The sequence below is a fragment of the Lethenteron reissneri genome, chromosome 56 (genome assembly GCF_015708825.2).
Source record: "Lethenteron reissneri isolate LAM-NWPU_2019-01 chromosome 56, ASM1570882v1, whole genome shotgun sequence".
In the NCBI taxonomy this organism is placed as follows: domain Eukaryota; kingdom Metazoa; phylum Chordata; class Hyperoartia; order Petromyzontiformes; family Petromyzontidae; genus Lethenteron; species Lethenteron reissneri.
This window is the reverse complement of record NC_083834.1, coordinates 1096945-1115028: the sequence shown is the minus strand read 5'-3', so window position 1 is coordinate 1115028 and position 18084 is coordinate 1096945. Positions and strand designations below refer to the sequence as shown.

The 18084-nt window shown below is 56.2% G+C and overlaps 1 protein-coding gene across 1 annotated transcript in view; it reads right to left on the bottom strand.

Moving 5' to 3' along the window:
* Nucleotides 1-984: 984 nt before the first annotated feature.
* Nucleotides 985-18084, bottom strand: part of INPP5B (inositol polyphosphate-5-phosphatase B) — a 42448-nt gene continuing 25348 nt past the window's right edge. Inside the window, exons 14-18 of the mRNA XM_061574590.1 lie at nucleotides 6522-6644; nucleotides 6089-6173; nucleotides 4817-4944; nucleotides 3725-3836; nucleotides 985-2331 (exon numbers count right to left, since the gene is read on the bottom strand). Coding sequence (XP_061430574.1) covers nucleotides 2213-2331; nucleotides 3725-3836; nucleotides 4817-4944; nucleotides 6089-6173; nucleotides 6522-6644 — 567 coding nt within the window. The 3' untranslated portion in view covers nucleotides 985-2212. The remainder of the gene's footprint in view (nucleotides 2332-3724; nucleotides 3837-4816; nucleotides 4945-6088; nucleotides 6174-6521; nucleotides 6645-18084) is intronic.

The following is an 18084-nucleotide window of genomic DNA, read 5'->3' as shown; positions in this document are numbered from 1 at the left end:
TTTGGAGACATGGGAAGACGCCGGAAGACGCGCGGAGACACGTGGTGATAAGTGGACATGGTGGGGGGGGGGGGAGACACAGGAAACACGCGGAGATGCAACCGCCCACTGAACTGTCACTCCTGCAGCCCTCCTCGCACGACCCATGGAGACCCCATCAACTCCGCAGTGAGGCGAAATGTGAGCAACGAACAGAGTAACGAGCGCAGGTGATTGACGGCCACCACGTCCCACCGAGAGCACGTCACTCAGACGCCCCCCAGTCCATTCGTGCGATCAACTAGAAGCTCACCCGACTCGCCATTCTCGAGACACTCCATGGACCTGCACCTTCCACAACCCCCTCCTCCCTCCTCCACACTCTCTCTCTCTCCCCTTTCATCTCGCTCCCCTCCTCCTCCACACTCTCTCTCTCTCCAACCTCTCTCCCCTTTCATCTCGCTCCCCTCCTCCTCCACACTCTCTCTCTCTCCAACCTCTCTCCCCTTTCATCTCGCTCCCCTCCTCCTCCACACTCTCTCTCTCTCCAACCTCTCTCCCCTTTCATCTCGCTCCCCTCCTCCTCCACACTCTCTCTCTCTCCAACCTCTCTCCCCTTTCATCTCGCTCCCCTCCTCCTCCACACTCTCTCTCTCTCCAACCTCTCTCCCCTTTCATCTCGCTCCCCTCCTCCTCCACACTCTCTCTCTCTCCAACCTCTCTCCCCTTTCATCTCGCTCCCCTCCTCCTCCACACTCTCTCTCTCTCCAACCTCTCTCCCCTTTCATCTCGCTCCCCTCCTCCTCCACACTCTCTCTCTCTCCAACCTCTCTCCCCTTTCATCTCGCTCCCCTCCTCCTCCACACTCTCTCTCTCTCCAACCTCTCTCCCCTTTCATCTCGCTCCCCTCCTCCTCCACACTCTCTCTCTCTCCAACCTCTCTCCCCTTTCATCTCGCTCCCCTCCTCCTCCACACTCTCTCTCTCTCCAACCTCTCTCCCCTTTCATCTCGCTCCCCTCCTCCTCCACACTCTCTCTATCTCCAACCTCTCTCCCCTTTCATCTCGCTCCCCTTCCCGGCCCTAACCCACACATCGGCCCTTTCCCTTTATCCTATAACAGTGGCTGGTACGAGTGTGTGTCCTCAAAACACCGGGTTCACTCGAGGGTGGCGCTGCCCTGCTTTGTTCGTTATTTACCAAAACCCCGCTACCCCCATGAAGGTTAAATGAATGTTACTGACACTGATTTTAACATCACCGCTGTGGATGCTCCATCCACTGCTACACTAGCTACCGTGATAATCCACTGCTACACTGGTCACTGTACTTATCTGGCTTAGCGGTAGAGCAAGTGGCTCGCAAGAGGAACGTTGCAAGTTCAAACCCAGGTTGTCGACTTGATCGCGCCTATCTCTCTGGGGGTCAATATAAATGAGAACCGATTTTTTCGTGAAAGATCAACAGCGGCTGTCCCGTGGATAGACTCGCCCCCGCTGCCACAGCAATGGCTCTGTAGGGCTGCAAACGGGTGATGAGCACCGATGACTCGATGCAGCGAAATGACTCGGACCGGGGCTACAACTGGGAGCGCGTGGCGTGGGAGAGCGTCCCAACGCAGCTCCGCCGAAAAACCCAGCGTCGCTCTGCGCGATGTGCAGTTGTAAAACGTGGCCAAGTGAGAGACCTGCAATTTGCTAAATTCAAAAAAATCACCTCTTAGATTGAGCACACAGCAGCAATCATGCCCCCCCACCTCTACCGGCAGACTAACGCCTAATTTAGCACGCCGCGTGCCGATGTCACATTTGTCTCCCACGGGGAACAGCTGATGCTTTGAAAGTGACAAAGGAGCTGCGATGCAAGGTGCTTGGAGTTGCCGAAGCACCGACGTACTTGCCATGTAAATGCAGAGATCATTGTCACGCGATACCCACACACGTCATTTCGAGGACACAAATTTACCACGACTTCGAGCACTGATGCTAACCACTGCTCCCCCACTCCCTTACCAGCCCCCACCTCCCCCCCCCCCCGTCCACCGCCAGCATTCACAAACCCAATCTCGTTATAATTTAACCTCTTCCTGAACCCTGACCTCGCACCTCGCACCACCAACCATCAACCACCAACCACCAACCACCAACCCCGCCCCGCAAGGTCGGACACCGGTGCGAAGTGGGGGGGGGCAGCAACATGGCCGCCGGAGTCACGTGACCCGCGGCGGCGGCCAATCAGCTGCTGTCGTCGTGCAAGAGGAAGTGCTGCATGAAGGCGATGTGCTTCCTGCGGTCGTCCGGGAGGCGGCGCCGGTTGGGCGGCGGGCGGAGCAGCACCGAACCAAACACCGAGGCTGGGCGGGGGGGGGGGGGGTAATGGGGAATCACCGTGGGGGGCACAGGGGGGACCGCGAGGGTGAGAGGGGCGGAAAGCAATCGGTCCTCCGCGAGGCGCGGCATAACGTCGCCGGCACTCCGGGAGTCTGAGCGAGTGGTGAGTGGTGAGCGTGTGGTGAGTGGTGAGCGTGTGGTGAGCAGTGTGTGTGGAGCGTGTGGTGAACGGTGAGCGTGTGGTGAGCGTGTGGAGCGTGTGGCGAGTGGTGAGCGTGTGGTGAGCGTGTGGTGAGTGGTGAGCGTGTGGTGAGTGGTGAGCGTGTGGTGAGCGTGTGGTGAGTGGTGAGCGTGTGGTGAGTGGTGAGCGTGTGGTGAGTGGTGAGCGTGTGGAGCGTGTGGCGAGTGGTGAGCGTGTGGTGAGCGTGTGGTGAGTGGTGTGAGTCGAGCGTGTGATGAGTGGAGCGTGTGGAGCGTGTGGTGAGTGGTGAGCGTGTGGAGCGTGTGGCGAGTGGTGAGTGGTGAGCGTGTGGTGAGTAGTGTGTGGTGAGCGTGTGGTGAGTGGTGTGTGTGGAGCGTGTGGTGAGCGTGTGGTGAGTGGTGAGCGTGTGGTGAGTAGTGTGTGGTGAGCGTGTGGTGAGTGGTGTGTGTGGAGCGTGTGGTGAGCGTATGGTGAGTAGTGTGTGGTGAGCGTGTGGTGAGTGGTGTGTGTGGAGCGTGTGGTGAGTGGTGTGTGTGGAGCGTGTGGTGAGTAGTGTGTGTGGTGCATGTGGTGAGTGGTGTGTGTGGAGCGTGTGGTGAGCGTGTGGTGAGTGGTGAGCGTGTGGCGAGTGGTGAGCGTGTGGTGAGTGGTGTGTGTGGAGCGTGTGGTGAGTGGTTTGTGTGGAGCGTGTGGTGAGTGGTGTGTGTGGTGAGTGGTGTGTGTGGAGTGTGTGGCGAGTGGTTTGTGTGGAGCGTGTGGTGAGCGTGTGGTGAGTGGTGTGTGTGGAGCGTGTGGTGAGCGTGTGGTAAGTGGTGAGCGTGTGGTGAGCGGTGTGTGTGGAGCATGTGGTGAGCGTGTGGCGAGTAGTGTGTGGTGAGCGTGTGGTGAGTGGTGTGTGTGGGGCGTGTGGTGAGTGGTGTGTGTGGAGCGTGTGGTGAGCGTGTGGCGAGTAGTGTGTGGTGAGCGTGTGGTGAGCGTACGGTGTGTGGTGAGCGTGTGGTGAGCGTGTGGTGAGCGTGTGGTGAGCGTGTGGTGAGTGGTGTGTGGTGAGCGTGTGGTGAGTGGTGTGTGTGGAGCGTGTGGTGAGCGTGTGGCGAGTAGTGTGTGGTGAGCGTGTGGTGAGCGTGTGGTGTGTGGTGAGCGTGTGGTGAGCGTGTGGTGAGCGTGTGGTGAGTGGTGAGCGTGTGGTGAGCGTGTGGTGAGCGACCCCTCACCCAGCATGCGAGCGTCCGTGTGGTTGGCGTCCGAGTGCTTGAGCAGCTCGCGAAGGAACGCGGCCAGGTAGTGGAACGCACCGCCATGGCACCCGGGCAGGCGCGAGAGCTCCTGCCAGAGAGGGGCACGGGTGGGTCAAGGTGGGTCAAGGTGAGTCAAGGTGAGTCAGAGTGAGTCAAGGTGGGTCAAGGTGAGTCAAGGTGAGTCAAGGTGAGTCAGAGTGAGTGAGCCAGGGGCGAGTTAGGTTGAGGAGCCAGGAGGTTCAGGTGAGCCACGCGAGTGAGCCAGAGCCAAATCCGTCGGGCAAACTTGACCGTCCCCGAGCGGGGAGCGGCACGGCGGCCACCATGGACGCTGGTGGGGAAGCCTGCGGTAGGCCTGAGTGAAGCGTCTCGCAGCGTCTGGAGAGGCACACTCACGTCCACGCTTCATATCCATGGACATTGGAGAGGGCCCCCCTCCCTCCTCCCCTTACGGTGCCTTGAGGTCAGAGACTCTGCAATGAGCCCGGGGGTTCCCATCCGAAGTTCATCGGCCGCCCAGCCACGGCGATCGCACCGGGTTCCAGACCCACAGTCTCCGAGACCCAACGGCTTCCATGAGACCCAACGGCTTCCATGAAACGCCCACCGGGACGGCATTTGAAACAAATGGTCGGCCATCGCGTGCAAACTTCACGAATCAAAATTTTCCACATTTGAAAAATGACACTGCAAATGACTCGGTCTGGAATCATAGACACACGGACACAGCAGCAACAATCAATGCCCGCTCGCAGGCCAGGCGCCGAGTCCCCTTGGAGGTGCCCCTAGAGGCCTAGCCCACCATGACCACGCCGCGGCAATCGTCGCCTCCCCACTGTCAAACGATCACAACGGGGGCCTCCCGAGTGGCGATTGCCCCGCAAGTGCCACGAGAACCACAGCGGCCACAGCGCTCCGTGATGAACGTTCGCGATGGTAACTCATGGGGGGGGTGCGGGGGGGGGTGCGGGGGGGGGTGCGGGGGGGGTGCGGGGGGGGTGCGGGGGGGGTGACCCCCCCCCCCACCCTGCTCCACCCCCAACCCGGCCCCCCTCGCGCCCAGCGAACCTGCTTGCTCTGCGCGTAGCTGGCGGAGGCGTCGAGGCAGCGCGAGTAGAGCTCGTAGCAGACCACCGGCTCGGGCAGCGCCTCCAGGAAGATGAGCAGCGCCTCGGCCACCGAGTGGTTGCTGCCGGCTGGGAGCGACGGGGACGTCAAGGTTGGGGTGGTCAAGGTTGGGGTGGTCAAGGTTGGGGTGGTCAAGGTTGGGGCGGTCAAGGTTGGGGTGGTCAAGGTTGGGGTGGTCAAGGTTGGGGCGGTCAAGGTTGGGGCGGTCAAGGTTGGCGTGGTCAAGGTTGGCGTGGTCAAGGTTGGGGTGGTCAAGGTTGGGGCGCTCAAGGTTGGGGCGCTCAAGGTTGGGGCGCTCAAGGTTGGGGCGGTCAAGGTTGGGGCGGTCAAGGTTGGGGCGGTCAAGGTTGGGGCGCTCAAGGTTGGGGCGGTCAAGGTTGGGGCGGTCAAGGTTGGGGCGGTCAAGGTTGGGGCGGTCAAGGTTGGGGCGGTCAAGGTTGGGGCGGTCAAGGTTGGGGCGGTCAAAGTTGGGGTGGTCAAGGTTGGGGCGGTCAGGGTTGGGGCGCCGGCGGGGCGGTGTGGGGGAGTTCCGGGGCCTGCGGCGTTCTACTGTGGATCGCGGTGCCTGCGTAGCCGCGTGTAAGAGTGCGAGTGTGTGTCAGTGTGTGCGTGTCAGCGTGTGCGTGTCAGTGTGTGCGTGTCGGTGTGTGCGTGTCAGTGTGTGTAGGGGAGCGGTAGTTTAGCGGTTAGCGCGCTGCGCTATGAACCTGGCGAACCGGGTTCGATTCCCGCTCACGGCCAACACCAGTGACGATTATCTGAACCGGTCTTGAGCATCCCCTAGGTCGACTCAGCCTCAAATGGGTACCCAGTGTGGTGTGTAAACATCGCCACTGGGGAGACAAAGGCGGTCGGGCGTGATGCTGGCCACCCACCCCCTCGTGTACCGTTCCGGCCTTCATAGATGCTTGCTAACATCACTTGCCCCTACAGTCTGTTACAGGCTATACAGGGGAACTTTGTCTTTGTGTAGCGGTGTGGGTGTAGCTGTGTGGGTGTAGCTGTGTGGGTGTAGCTGTGTGGGTGTAGCTGTGTGGGTGTAGCTGTGTGGGTGTAGCTGTGTGGGTGTAGCTGTGTGGGTGTAGCTGTGTGGGTGTAGCTGTGCGGGTGCAGCTGTGTGGGTGTAGCTGTGTGGGTGTAGCTGTGTGGGTGTAGCTGTGCGGGTGTAGCTGTGCGGGTGCAGCTGTGTGGGTGTAGCTGTAGAGAGGATACGAAGTTTCTCCGGGAACCCCGTGTCCAGGGCGTCTCGGATCTCCTCCATCTCCGCATGCAGCCCTGGCTGCTGAAATAGGTCCTCCTGCCACCACAACCACCACCACAACCATTACCACAACCATCACCATGTGACATAGACCACAACCAATAACATCACAACCACAATGTTACAGACACAACCACCACCACAACCATCACCATGTTACGTACACCACCACCAATGCCAACAACAACAGCGACGTTTGCCACTAAGTGGCGGCGATGTCACCAAGACGCTTGTGCCAGGCTAGGAGCACTTTCAGGCTCGCTGCTGGCAGGAGGTCATGGTAACCACCATCACCACCACCAACACCACCACCACAACCATCCCCACCACCACCACTACCATCCCCATCATCACCACCACCATCACTACCACAAGGTGGACCACCTGCTGGCAGCCGTGCTGGTAGAGGTGGTCGACCATCATCCAGAGCTCCTTGGGGACGTGAAGCGGCTTCTCAAAGAACGCGCACTGAGCCAGGCGCTCATCCACGCACGGGGGCAGCTGCGCCTGCGGAACACCGCGTCACACCGCGTCACACCGCATCACACCACGGGACCCATCACACACCACGTCACACCACGTGACCCATCGCACACCGCGTCACACCACGTGACCCATCTAACACCATCTCACCCATCACACACCGCGTCACACCACATCACACCACGTCACCCATCACACACCGCGTCACACCACGTGACCCATCGCACGCCGCGTCACACCACGTGACCCATCTAACACCATCTCACCCATCACACACCGCGTCACACCACGTGACCCATCACACACCGTGACCCATCACACACCGTGACCCATCACACACCGCGTCACACCACGTGACCCATCACACACCGCATCACACCACGTGACCCATCACACACCACGTCACACCACGTGACCCATCTAGCACCATCTCACCCATCACACACCGCGTCACACCACGTGACCCATCACACACCACGTCACACCACGTGACCCATCACACACCACGTCACACCACGTGACCCATCACACATCGCGTTACCCATCAACGCAGCTCACTGATTATGGGGATATTTTCAAGGCTCTCGGAGCTCCTCACCCGATACAGCCCAGATTAAACCCAGGATGGATCATGGGCAGACCATCCTAAATGTTTCAAACCGGCAGAGATGTACCATTAGGGGGGTCCACATTTCACAAGCGTAGAGAAGGGAGGGCATGAAATGTGGCCGGGAAGACCCGGAGCTTCGTGTGGAGGGACAGGCAGGGCAGCTTACACGAAGCTTGACGCAGCTGATGTAGTAAAAATGCCACTCGACTGATTCGGAGACCTTTGGTGCCAAACTGTACACGCTCAATAACAATACTCGCACGTATACACACAACCATTCTGTTTCACACACGTACAAAATAACACGAAACATCCCTCATAAAGCCACGGGACAGGCTGCTGGGGCAGGTGCCGTTATCATGCTCCCATTGTCATGGACGTACCCTTATAAAACATTTCATGTTCAGATGGATTGCATCCTAATTGTCTAAATTGCATTGTCTTTACATACTAAACACAATGACAACGAGGATAATTATAATTGATCAGTTAATGGGCGTTTGAGTATGTCGAGAATATGATTTTGTGAAGGAAACTTGGCACCACTGGTCGAAGTCAAACTTGACTTGAGAGCAATGGAAAAATGCCAACCCCGTAGGAAACAAAAAACTAAACTATTTTTTATTTCACCAGGTAAAGCCCACAGAGCTATGCAGGCTCTTTTTCAGAAGCGACCTGGCCACAGATGATAGCTGAACGAGGTGGCTCATCACGTGGAAATTCATAGCAGCCAAAAACTCTAACCGTGTTCATATAAATGTGGAGAGAAAAACTTGACGACCCAGAGAAAAATCCACGCGACCACTGGGAGAGAGACACGCAAACTCCAAATAAACAGCAGCAGGCGTCAGGGTCGGGATCCAAGCCACAGCCTCCTGCATACCAGGCGAGGTACTTAACATCTCCTAGCCACCGTGATGATGATGAAAGAGAGAGACACGCAGACTCCAAATATACAGCAGCAGGCGGTCAGGGTCGGGATCGAACCCACGACCTCCTGTACACCAGACGAGGTAGTTAACATCTCGCCGTCTGGAGGTTGTTGGCTCATAATGTGTCGAAAACAACCCCCCCCTGCCAACTCCGAAGCGCTCCATGAGAATGATGGCCAGGCCGTGGAGGGCCCAGATCACGTTTACGAGGTTTGGAACTCGAGGACAGACGCACATAAACTATCGCCTTATCTCCCAAATAAAAGGAGCATGGGGTTTACGGCCAAGCTGCGGAGGTCCGATAAGATCTGGAAGATCTCGACTGTCTCACACAAGAGAGAGAACATAAATTTGATGAGAAATAAACTAATTCTCATACACCGGTCCATTCACGCAATGAGTATTCAATTAAATTATTTCGTGATTTTATATCCGTTGTACCCAATGCCAAGTGTCGTGCCACTCTCCCAGCGACTGCTCGCGATGTGGCAACGCCGTGGAGGGGAACTCGTGCAGTGGTGGACCGCGGGGACCACGCTCCCCAAAGACAAAGGTCCCCCGTGTAGCCTTAACAGGCTGTTGGGGCAAGTTCTTTCAGCGAGTAGCACCTATGAAGGCCGGCATGGCACACGAAGGGGTGGGTGGCCAACACCACGCCCGGCCGCCTTTGTCTCCCCATCAGTGCTGTTTACACACCATACCAGGTACTCATTTAAGGCTGAGTCGACCTAGGAGAGGCACAGGATCGGTTCAGATAATCGCCACTGGTGTTGGCCACGAGCGGGAATCAAACTCTGGTTGCCGGGTTCGTAGCGCAGCGCTAACCGCTACACAAACACACGCACACACACAGAACACACACACACAGAACACACGCACACACACACACAGAACACACGCACACACAGAACACACGCACACACACTCACACAGAACACACAGAACACACGCACACACAGAACACACACACACAGAACACACGCACACACAGAACACACACACACACAGAACACGCACACACAGAACACACGCACACAGAACTGTGGTGCCACAGCGACGGGGCCGCTCTGCCGAGCCAGGGAGCCGCCCGGCTTCCCCCACCGCACTGCCCCCCATCAACCCCCCCACATAAGCACACACCCGCACGCATTCCCCCCCCCCCCCCCCCCCCATAGAGCTGGAAGGGAAGGTTACCTGATCGACCGGTTTTTATCCGAGAGACCCTTATCGGGATTAATTCTCACGGTTTCCGGCGATCAGGGAATTGGATGACCTCCCCCGTGCTACGTGGCACCGCGGCGCTGCGGCCGGCCGTAATATGGTGTGGTCGCGGCGTGGGGCATTCGGCCACCGCGGTTGAGGCGCATTTCCCCCCACACACGCGAGTATCGACGGGGCAGGCAGAGGGAATAAGCATTGTGATGGAGGAGCTTCATTAGAAAACACGCAGGCACCATTATTAGGGGAGTTAAAGGAGAAGGCTATTAGTATGAATAACCTGGAGAGCGGGGTCACGCGGGCAGCCGTGCACAAATTCCCACGGCGCGCCTTTGTGATGGACACCGCCGCATGAACCTCGATGATGGGGGCCTGCGTGAGAAAAGGATTGATTGGAATTTGCGCCGTGCAGGTCGCTCATTGATTAGCGGAACAAAGGCACCGCGGAGCTGCCTGGCCCGGGCGAGGGGGGCGCGTGCCATTGTTTGGAGTTCACGCCGCGCGGACAAAGGATTAATTAGCATAGCGAAGGCGCACGATGCGTGGGAAGGGGGTAGGGGTCTGGGAATCAGGATAAATGGGGAGGGCAAAGGGGAAATCGCTCTCTTACTCCAGCGCCAGGCGACCAGACGCAGCTCGAGCCAGCGACCCGGACGTCCGTGCGACGCACCGAGGCACGCGGTTAACACAAGGATCAGCGGACCGCCGTGGACACTTAACAGTGAGTAAGAAGGTGAATTAGAATCATAGCCGATAAATAGGGAATAGGTGCCGGTTTAGTGGAATAGGCCAGCCTCGTCGACTCACTGATTTAACATCTAGTTCCAGGTAGCGGATAATAAATCATTAATAGCGAAGCGTGGTCTCGCGTGATCTCGCGTGATCTTGTCGTGCAGCGTGAGCGTGTGGGTGCGCGGGTGCACACAGTGGTTCGCCACGTGAGTGAGCGCTGCGCAGAGCTGAGCGCGTGGGTGAGCGTGTGTACGCAGTGGTTCTGTAGTGCTGCGGCTCGCCTCGGGGGAGCGCTGCGCAGAGCGGTGCGAGAGTGGGTGTCGCGTGTGTTCACTCCGTGTGTGACACAGGTGTACGATCATAACGCGAGTAGTCAGTGTGGAGTTGGAGTGCACGGCGCGGTGTGTGTGTGCGTGCATACGTTCGTTACGTGTCGGATACGGATGCGCATTGGTAACGTGCCGCACAGGGCTATACTGCGAGCACGGCGTTTGATTGACGATGATGTGCGCACGTATGCTCGCAGCGTGGGAGCGCGGCGCGAGGCTGTAACAGTAGGGGCGTCGCGTTCGAATGCCGGCGAAACCGTAGCGGGTAATAGGGAGGTGGGGCAACGTAAACGGAATAGGGGATGCAGGCGGAAGGGACCCCGGGGGCCAACGGCCCCCACAGAACACACGCACACAGAACACACACACATAGAACACACACACACAGAACACGCACACACAGAACACACACACACAGAACACGCACACACAGAACACACACACACAGAACACGCACACATAGAACACACGCACACAGAACACACACACATAGAACACACACACACAGAACACGCACACACAGAACACACACACACAGAACACGCACACACAGAACACACGCACACACAGAACACACGCACACAGAACACACACACACAGAACACGCACACACAGAACACACACACACAGAACACGCACACACAGAACACACGCACACAGAACACACACACATAGAACACACACACACAGAACACGCACACACAGAACACACGCACACACAGAACACACGCACATACAGAACACACGCACACACACACACACAGAACACACGCACACAGAACACACACACACAGAACACACGCACACAGAACAAACGCACACAGAACACACACACACAGAACACGCACACACAGAACACGCACACACAGAACACACGCACACAGAATACGCGCACACAGAACACACACACAGAACACACGCACACAGAACACACACACACAGAACACACACACACAGAACACGCACACACAGAACACACGCACACAGAATACGCGCACACAGAACACACACACAGAACACACGCACACAGAATACGCGCACACAGAACACACACACAGAACAAACGCACACAGAACACACACACACAGAACACACACACACAGAACACGCACACACAGAACACACGCACACAATACGCGCACACAGAACACACACACAGAACACACGCACACAGAACACACACACACAGAACACGCACACACAGAACACACGCACACAGAATACGCACACACAGAACACACGCACACAGAACACACACACACACAGAACACACGCACACAGAACACACACACACAGAACACACACACACAGAACACACACACACACAGAGCACGCACAACAACAACAACGGGAGACACTCTCACCTCCCGTCTAAATTGCTGCCAGAAAACTGAAGAGAGAATGAGGTAAACTGCGCGGCTATTTATAGATGCAGTGGCGGTGGGCGACGGTGGGTCCCTAATTGAGCCGGCGCAGATCGACGTGAGTCACGACGGCACCCCCCGCTCGGCCGCTGGCCCCAACTAGCGAGTGAGCCACTGAGCCGGTGAGCTGGCCAGTGAAGCGTCAAGTCAACACGCGGCTTGGCAAACAAGTGGATTGAGTGATGAGCCAACCATAGGCCCACACAGAGACCCATAGACTCACACAGAGACCCATAGACTCACACTGTAACCCATAAGCTCACACAGAGACCCATAGACCCACACAGAGAGCCATAGACTCGCACAGAGACCCATAGACTCACACAGAGACCCATAGACTCACACAGAGACCCATAGACTCACACAGAGACCCATAGACTCGCACAGAGACCCATAGACTCGCACAGAGACCCATAGACTCGCACAGAGACCCATAGACTCACACAGAGACCCATAGACTCGCACAGAGACCCATAGACTCACACAGAGACCCATAGACTCGCACAGAGACCCATAGACTCGCACAGAGACCCATAGACTCACACAGAGACCCATAGACTCACACAGAGAGCAATAGACTCACAGAGACCCAGACTCACACAGAGACCCATAGTCTCAACAGACCCATAGACTCACAGAGACCCATAGACTCACTCAGAGACCCATAGTCTCACACAGAGACCCATAGACTAACACAGAGACCCATAGACTCACACAGAGACCTATAGACTCACACAGAGACCCATAGACTCACACAGAGACCCATAGACTCACACAGAGACCCAAAGACTCACACAGAGACCCATAGACTCACACAGAGACCCATAGACTCACACAGAGACCCATAGACTCGCACAGAGACCCATAGACTCACACAGAGACCCATAGACTCGCACAGAGACCCATAGACTCACACAGAGACCCATAGACTCACACAGAGACCCATAGACTCACACAGAGACCCATAGACTCATACAGAGACCCATAGACTCGCACAGAGACCCATAGACTCACACAGAGACCCATAGACTCGCACAGAGACCCATAGACTCACACAGAGACCCATAGACTCGCACAGAGACCCATAGACTCACACAGAGACCCATAGACTCAACACAGAGACCCATAGACTCGCACAGAGACCCATAGACTCACACAGAGACCCATAGACTCGCACAGAGACCCATAGACTCACACAGAGACCCATAGACTCACACAGAGACCCATAGACTCACACAGAGACCCATAGACTCATACAGAGACCCATAGACTCGCACAGAGACCCATAGACTCACACAGAGACCCATAGACTCACACAGAGACACTGTTGCAGCTTTAACTCACTACGTGCTCCTCTGACAGCGCTGTACATCGGTGTCGGCGCTGTCCCCGTCTGTCAGAATCTGTCTCTCTCCAATAAATTTTCCTGTGCCTCGGAATTTCATTTTAAGTCCAATTTGTGCGCATTACAATTCCTATTCATGAATGAGCCAGTGAACCGGCGAGAGGGCCGGCGCATTAGCGAGCTGTTAAGCTAATTAATAACTCGGCATGCCCCCCACCAACCCGGCCACTGCGTGTGCGGGGATGGGGGGCGGGGAGTTGGGCACCATCGGCTGGTGTCTGTGGCCCCCACCATGCCTCCCCTGGGACCCCACAAGCTCCCGTCCCCCCGCCCACCACCCTGCGGGGGAGTCTCCTAAATCAGATAAGAGCTGCCGGGGATCGGGCGCTCAATTGAATTGAATTGAAATGCAATGAAATGGAATGCGCAGAGAGCGTGGGGGGAAGATGGGGGGGGGGGGGGTGAGCGAGGTCTCACCCCCCCCACTCCCCACGATGTCCCAATGGGTCTTGTGGGTAATTTATCCGCCCGGGTGGCCGCCACGCGGTGCAGCGGCTCCTCACAACGAGAAGGTTGCGAGATTCAAATATTTGCTCGGGGCGAGTCGACCCACGCCAGCGCCTCTCCCCCATCCGAGGTCTATCAACAAAGCGCCGCTCTTGTGGGGGCGGGGTCAACGGTGGCCGTCTTACGTCAAGATTTCCCTGCCATAGGAACGTGGAACTTCCACCACTGGCTCCTCCTCCTCCCCCGTACACACGGGACGGAGCACCAGGGCGCCTTAATGCTCACCCCCCCCCCCCCCCCCCCCCCCCCAGTCAATCCTGGAGCCCTCCCCCCCAAACAGGAGGCCGACTCGGTGTTAATTGAGTACCTGGCGTGGTGTAGAAACACCGGCACTGTGCCGTACTTGAGGCTATGCTGGCCTAATTTGCATGGCTGTGTCTGTCTGTCTGGCTGTCTGTGCGTGTGTCTTTGTTGTGCGAGGCTGTGCATTAGTGGGGAGTGGCGGCATAGCGGTTAGCGCGCCGCCCTACGGAACCGGGCGACCAGAGAACTGGGCCTCCCCTCGGTCGACTCAGCCTCAAATGAGTACCTGGTGCAGTGTGTAAATATCGCCACTGGGGACACAAAGGCGGCCGGGCGTCGTGCTGGCCACCCACCCCCTCACTAGGGCCTTCATAGGTGCTCGCTAATAGCACTTTCCCCGACAGCCCGTGAAGGCTACAAGGGGGATCTTTGTCTTTGGTTATGCATGAGACTGTGGTGGTTCAAGTGCACGGCGGTGTGTGAAGGTGCGTGCGGGTGTGCGGCTCTCAGTGTGTGCGTAAGGCTACATGTGACATTGAGTCACGGATTTAATTCATTTCATGTTCCATGTGGCCGAAACGCAAAAAAAATCACGAATATTAAAACACGCAATGCATTCGTGTTGTCGGAAGGGAACACATCCAATCCCAACATCAAATGGGACCGAAGGTGATGGAAATTCATCAACTCCCTCCCTCCATCAGAGATCACCGGCCCCACCGCTCACCTCCGCTGCACGGCACACGTTTACTAACGCAGGTGGCAGTAAGCAGTCATTTCACCATCCCCCCAACGTTCAAATAATCATGGACGAAGGGGTGGGGGGGGCAGCCCCCCGAAAGGACTTAAGGCAGCGGCGAGCCGTGAGCGCACGCACGCCTGGCAGGCGACTTAACCCATGTATGTGCGAGTTCATGACACTAGCCAGCCATACACTGACCCCACCCCTAACCACACCAGCGACACACTGACCCTAACCACACCAGCCAGACCCTGACCCTAACCACACTAGCCACACACTGACCCTGACCCTGACCATAACCACACCAGCCAGACACTGACCCCACCCCTAACCACACCAGCCAGACCCTGACCCTGACCCTAACCACACCAGCTAGACCCTGACCCCACCCCTAACCACACCAGCCAGACCCTGACCCTAACCACACCAGCTAGACCCTGACCCCACCCCTAACTACACCAGTCAGACACTGACCCTGACCCTAATCACACCAGCCAGACCCTGACCCTGACACTAACCACACCAGCCAGACCCTGACCCTGACCCTAACCACACCAGCCAGACCCTGACCCTGACCCTAACCACACCAGCTAGACCCTGACCCCACCCCTAACTACACCAGTCAGACACTGACCCTGACCCTAATCACACCAGCCAGACCCTGACCCTGACCCTAACCACACCAGCCAGACTCTGATCCTGACCCTAACCACACCAGCCACACACTGACCCCACCCCTAACCACACCAGCCACACACTGACCCTGACCCTAACCACAACCAGCCAGACACTGACCCTAACCACACCAGTCAGATTCTGACCCCACCCCTGACCACTCTAGCCAGACAGTCACTGGCAACCGCCGCAGTGGGGGGAGGTGTGGTTAGCGTGCGGCGGGGACGTCACCACATCTTCGGTGCGGTTGGTGTGGTTATTCAGCTAGCGGTGTGGTTGGTGTGATTAGCGAGGTGGTTAGCGGTGTGGTTAGTGGTGCATTTAGGTGTTTAGTGTGGTTATCAGCCTGGATAGGGGTGTGCGGGGCGTGGTTAGCGGGCATGGGTGTGGTTAGTGGGTGTGGTTAGGTACCTGCTCTGTTTTGGGAAACCCTTCATCACCCTGCAGACAGACAGACCGGAGTGGGTTAGGACAGGCAGTGTGTGCGTGTGTGATGTTCAGTGTGTGTGTGTGATGTTCAGTGTGTGTGTGAAGGTTAGTGTGTGTGTGAAGGTTAGTGTGTGTGTGTGATGTTCAGTGTGTGTGTGTGATGTTCAGTGTGTGTGTGTGTGATGTTCAGTGTGTGTGTGATGCTCAGTGTGTGTGTTTGTGAAGGTTAGTGTGTGTGTGTGATGTTCAGTTCAGTGTGTGTGTGTGATGTTCAGTGTGTGTGTGTGATGTTCAGTGTGTGTGTGTGATGTTCAGTGTGTGTGTGTGAAGGTTAGTGTGTGTGTGTGATGTTCAGTGTGTGTGTGTGATGTTCAGTGTGTGTGTGTGTGATGTTCAGTGTGTGTGTGTGTGATGTTCAGTGTGTGTGTGTGTGTGATGTTCAGTGTGTGTGTGTGTGTGTGATGTTCAGTGTGTGTGTGTGTGTGAAGGTTAGTGTGTGTGTGTGTGATGTTCAGTGTGTGTGTGTGATGTTCAGTGTGTGTGTGTGTGATGTTCAGTGTGTGTGTGATGCTCAGTGTGTGTGTTTGTGAAGGTTAGTGTGTGTGTGTGATGTTCAGTTCAGTGTGTGTGTGTGATGTTCAGTGTGTGTGTGTGATGTTCAGTGTGTGTGTGTGATGTTCAGTGTGTGTGTGTGAAGGTTACTGTGTGTGTGTGATGTTCAGTGTGTGTGTGTGATGTTCAGTGTGTGTGTGTGTGATGTTCAGTGTGTGTGTGTGTGATGTTCAGTGTGTGTGTGTGTGTGATGTTCAGTGTGTGTGTGTGTGTGATGTTCAGTGTGTGTGTGTGTGAAGGTTAGTGTGTGTGTGTGTGATGTTCAGTGTGTGTGTGTGATGTTCAGTGTGTGTGTGATGTTCAGTGTGTGTGTGTGATGTTCAGTGTGTGTGTGATGTTCAGTGTGTGTGTGATGTTCAGTGTGTGTGTGATGTTCAGTGTGTGTGTATGTGATGTTCAGTGTGTGTGTGTGATGTTCAGTGTGTGTGTGTGATGTTCAGTGTGTGTGTGTGTGATGTTCAGTGTGTGTGTATGTGATGTTCAGTGTGTGTGTGTGATGTTCAGTGTGTGTGTGTGATGTTCAGTGTGTGTGTGTGTGATGTTCAGTGTGTGTGTGTGTGATGTTCAGTGTGTGTGTGTGTGATGTTCAGTGTGTGTGTGTGTGATGTTCAGTGTGTGTGTGTGTGATGTTCAGTGTGTGTGTGTGTGATGTTCAGTGTGTGTGTGTGTGATGTTCAGTGTGTGCGTGTGTGATGTTCAGTGTGTGCGTGTGTGATGTTCAGTGTGTGCGTGTGTGATGTTCAGTGTGTGTGTGTGATGTTCAGTGTGTGTGTGTGATGTTCAGTGTGTGTGTGATGTTCAGTGTGTGTGTGTGTGATGTTCAGTGTGTGTGTGTGTGTGATGTTCAGTGTGTGTGTGTGTGAAGGTTAGTGTGTGTGTGTGTGATGGTCAGTGTGTGTGTGTGAAGGTTAGTGTGTGTGTGTGATGTTCAGTGTGTGTGTGTGATGTTCAGTGTGTGTCTGTGTGATGTTCAGTGTGTGTCTGTGTGATGTTCAGTGTGTGTGTGTGATGTTCAGTGTGTGTGTGTGAAGGTTAGTGTGTGTGTGATGTTCAGTGTGTGTGTGTGTGAAGGTTAGTGTGTGTGTGATGTTCAGTGTGTGTGTGTGATGTTCAGTGTGTGTGTGTGATGGTCAGTGTGTGTGTGATGGTCAGTGTGTGTGATGGTCAGTGTGTGTGTTGGTCAGTGTGTATGTGTGATGGTGAGTGTGTGTTGGTCAAACAACCCGCTACCTCCTTGTGGTGCCGGTCGGACAACGCTGTTGTGGCCAGTGCCGTGGGGGGAGAGCCAATTCCGACTGGACGGGTGCAAGGGGGTGGTAACCCCTCCACCTTCAATAAATTACCACTAAACCACGTCTAAAATATCTAACTAATAAGCTTGTGCCGGAGGCCCCGGGGGGACAGGCGTCTATGACGTCTCCTGGCCAAACCCCATTTGGCGGAGCCAGGAGATTGAATCTTCAACCTCGGGGCTCCTCCAGAAACAACAAAAAGCCACTACGTGTGGCCACGTGGAATGTCGGGAGCTGGACCGGTACTGCCTGGATCTCTGTGGTATTTAGGAGGTCCGGTGGACCGGCTCTGGCTCCTACCACCATGAGGGGTG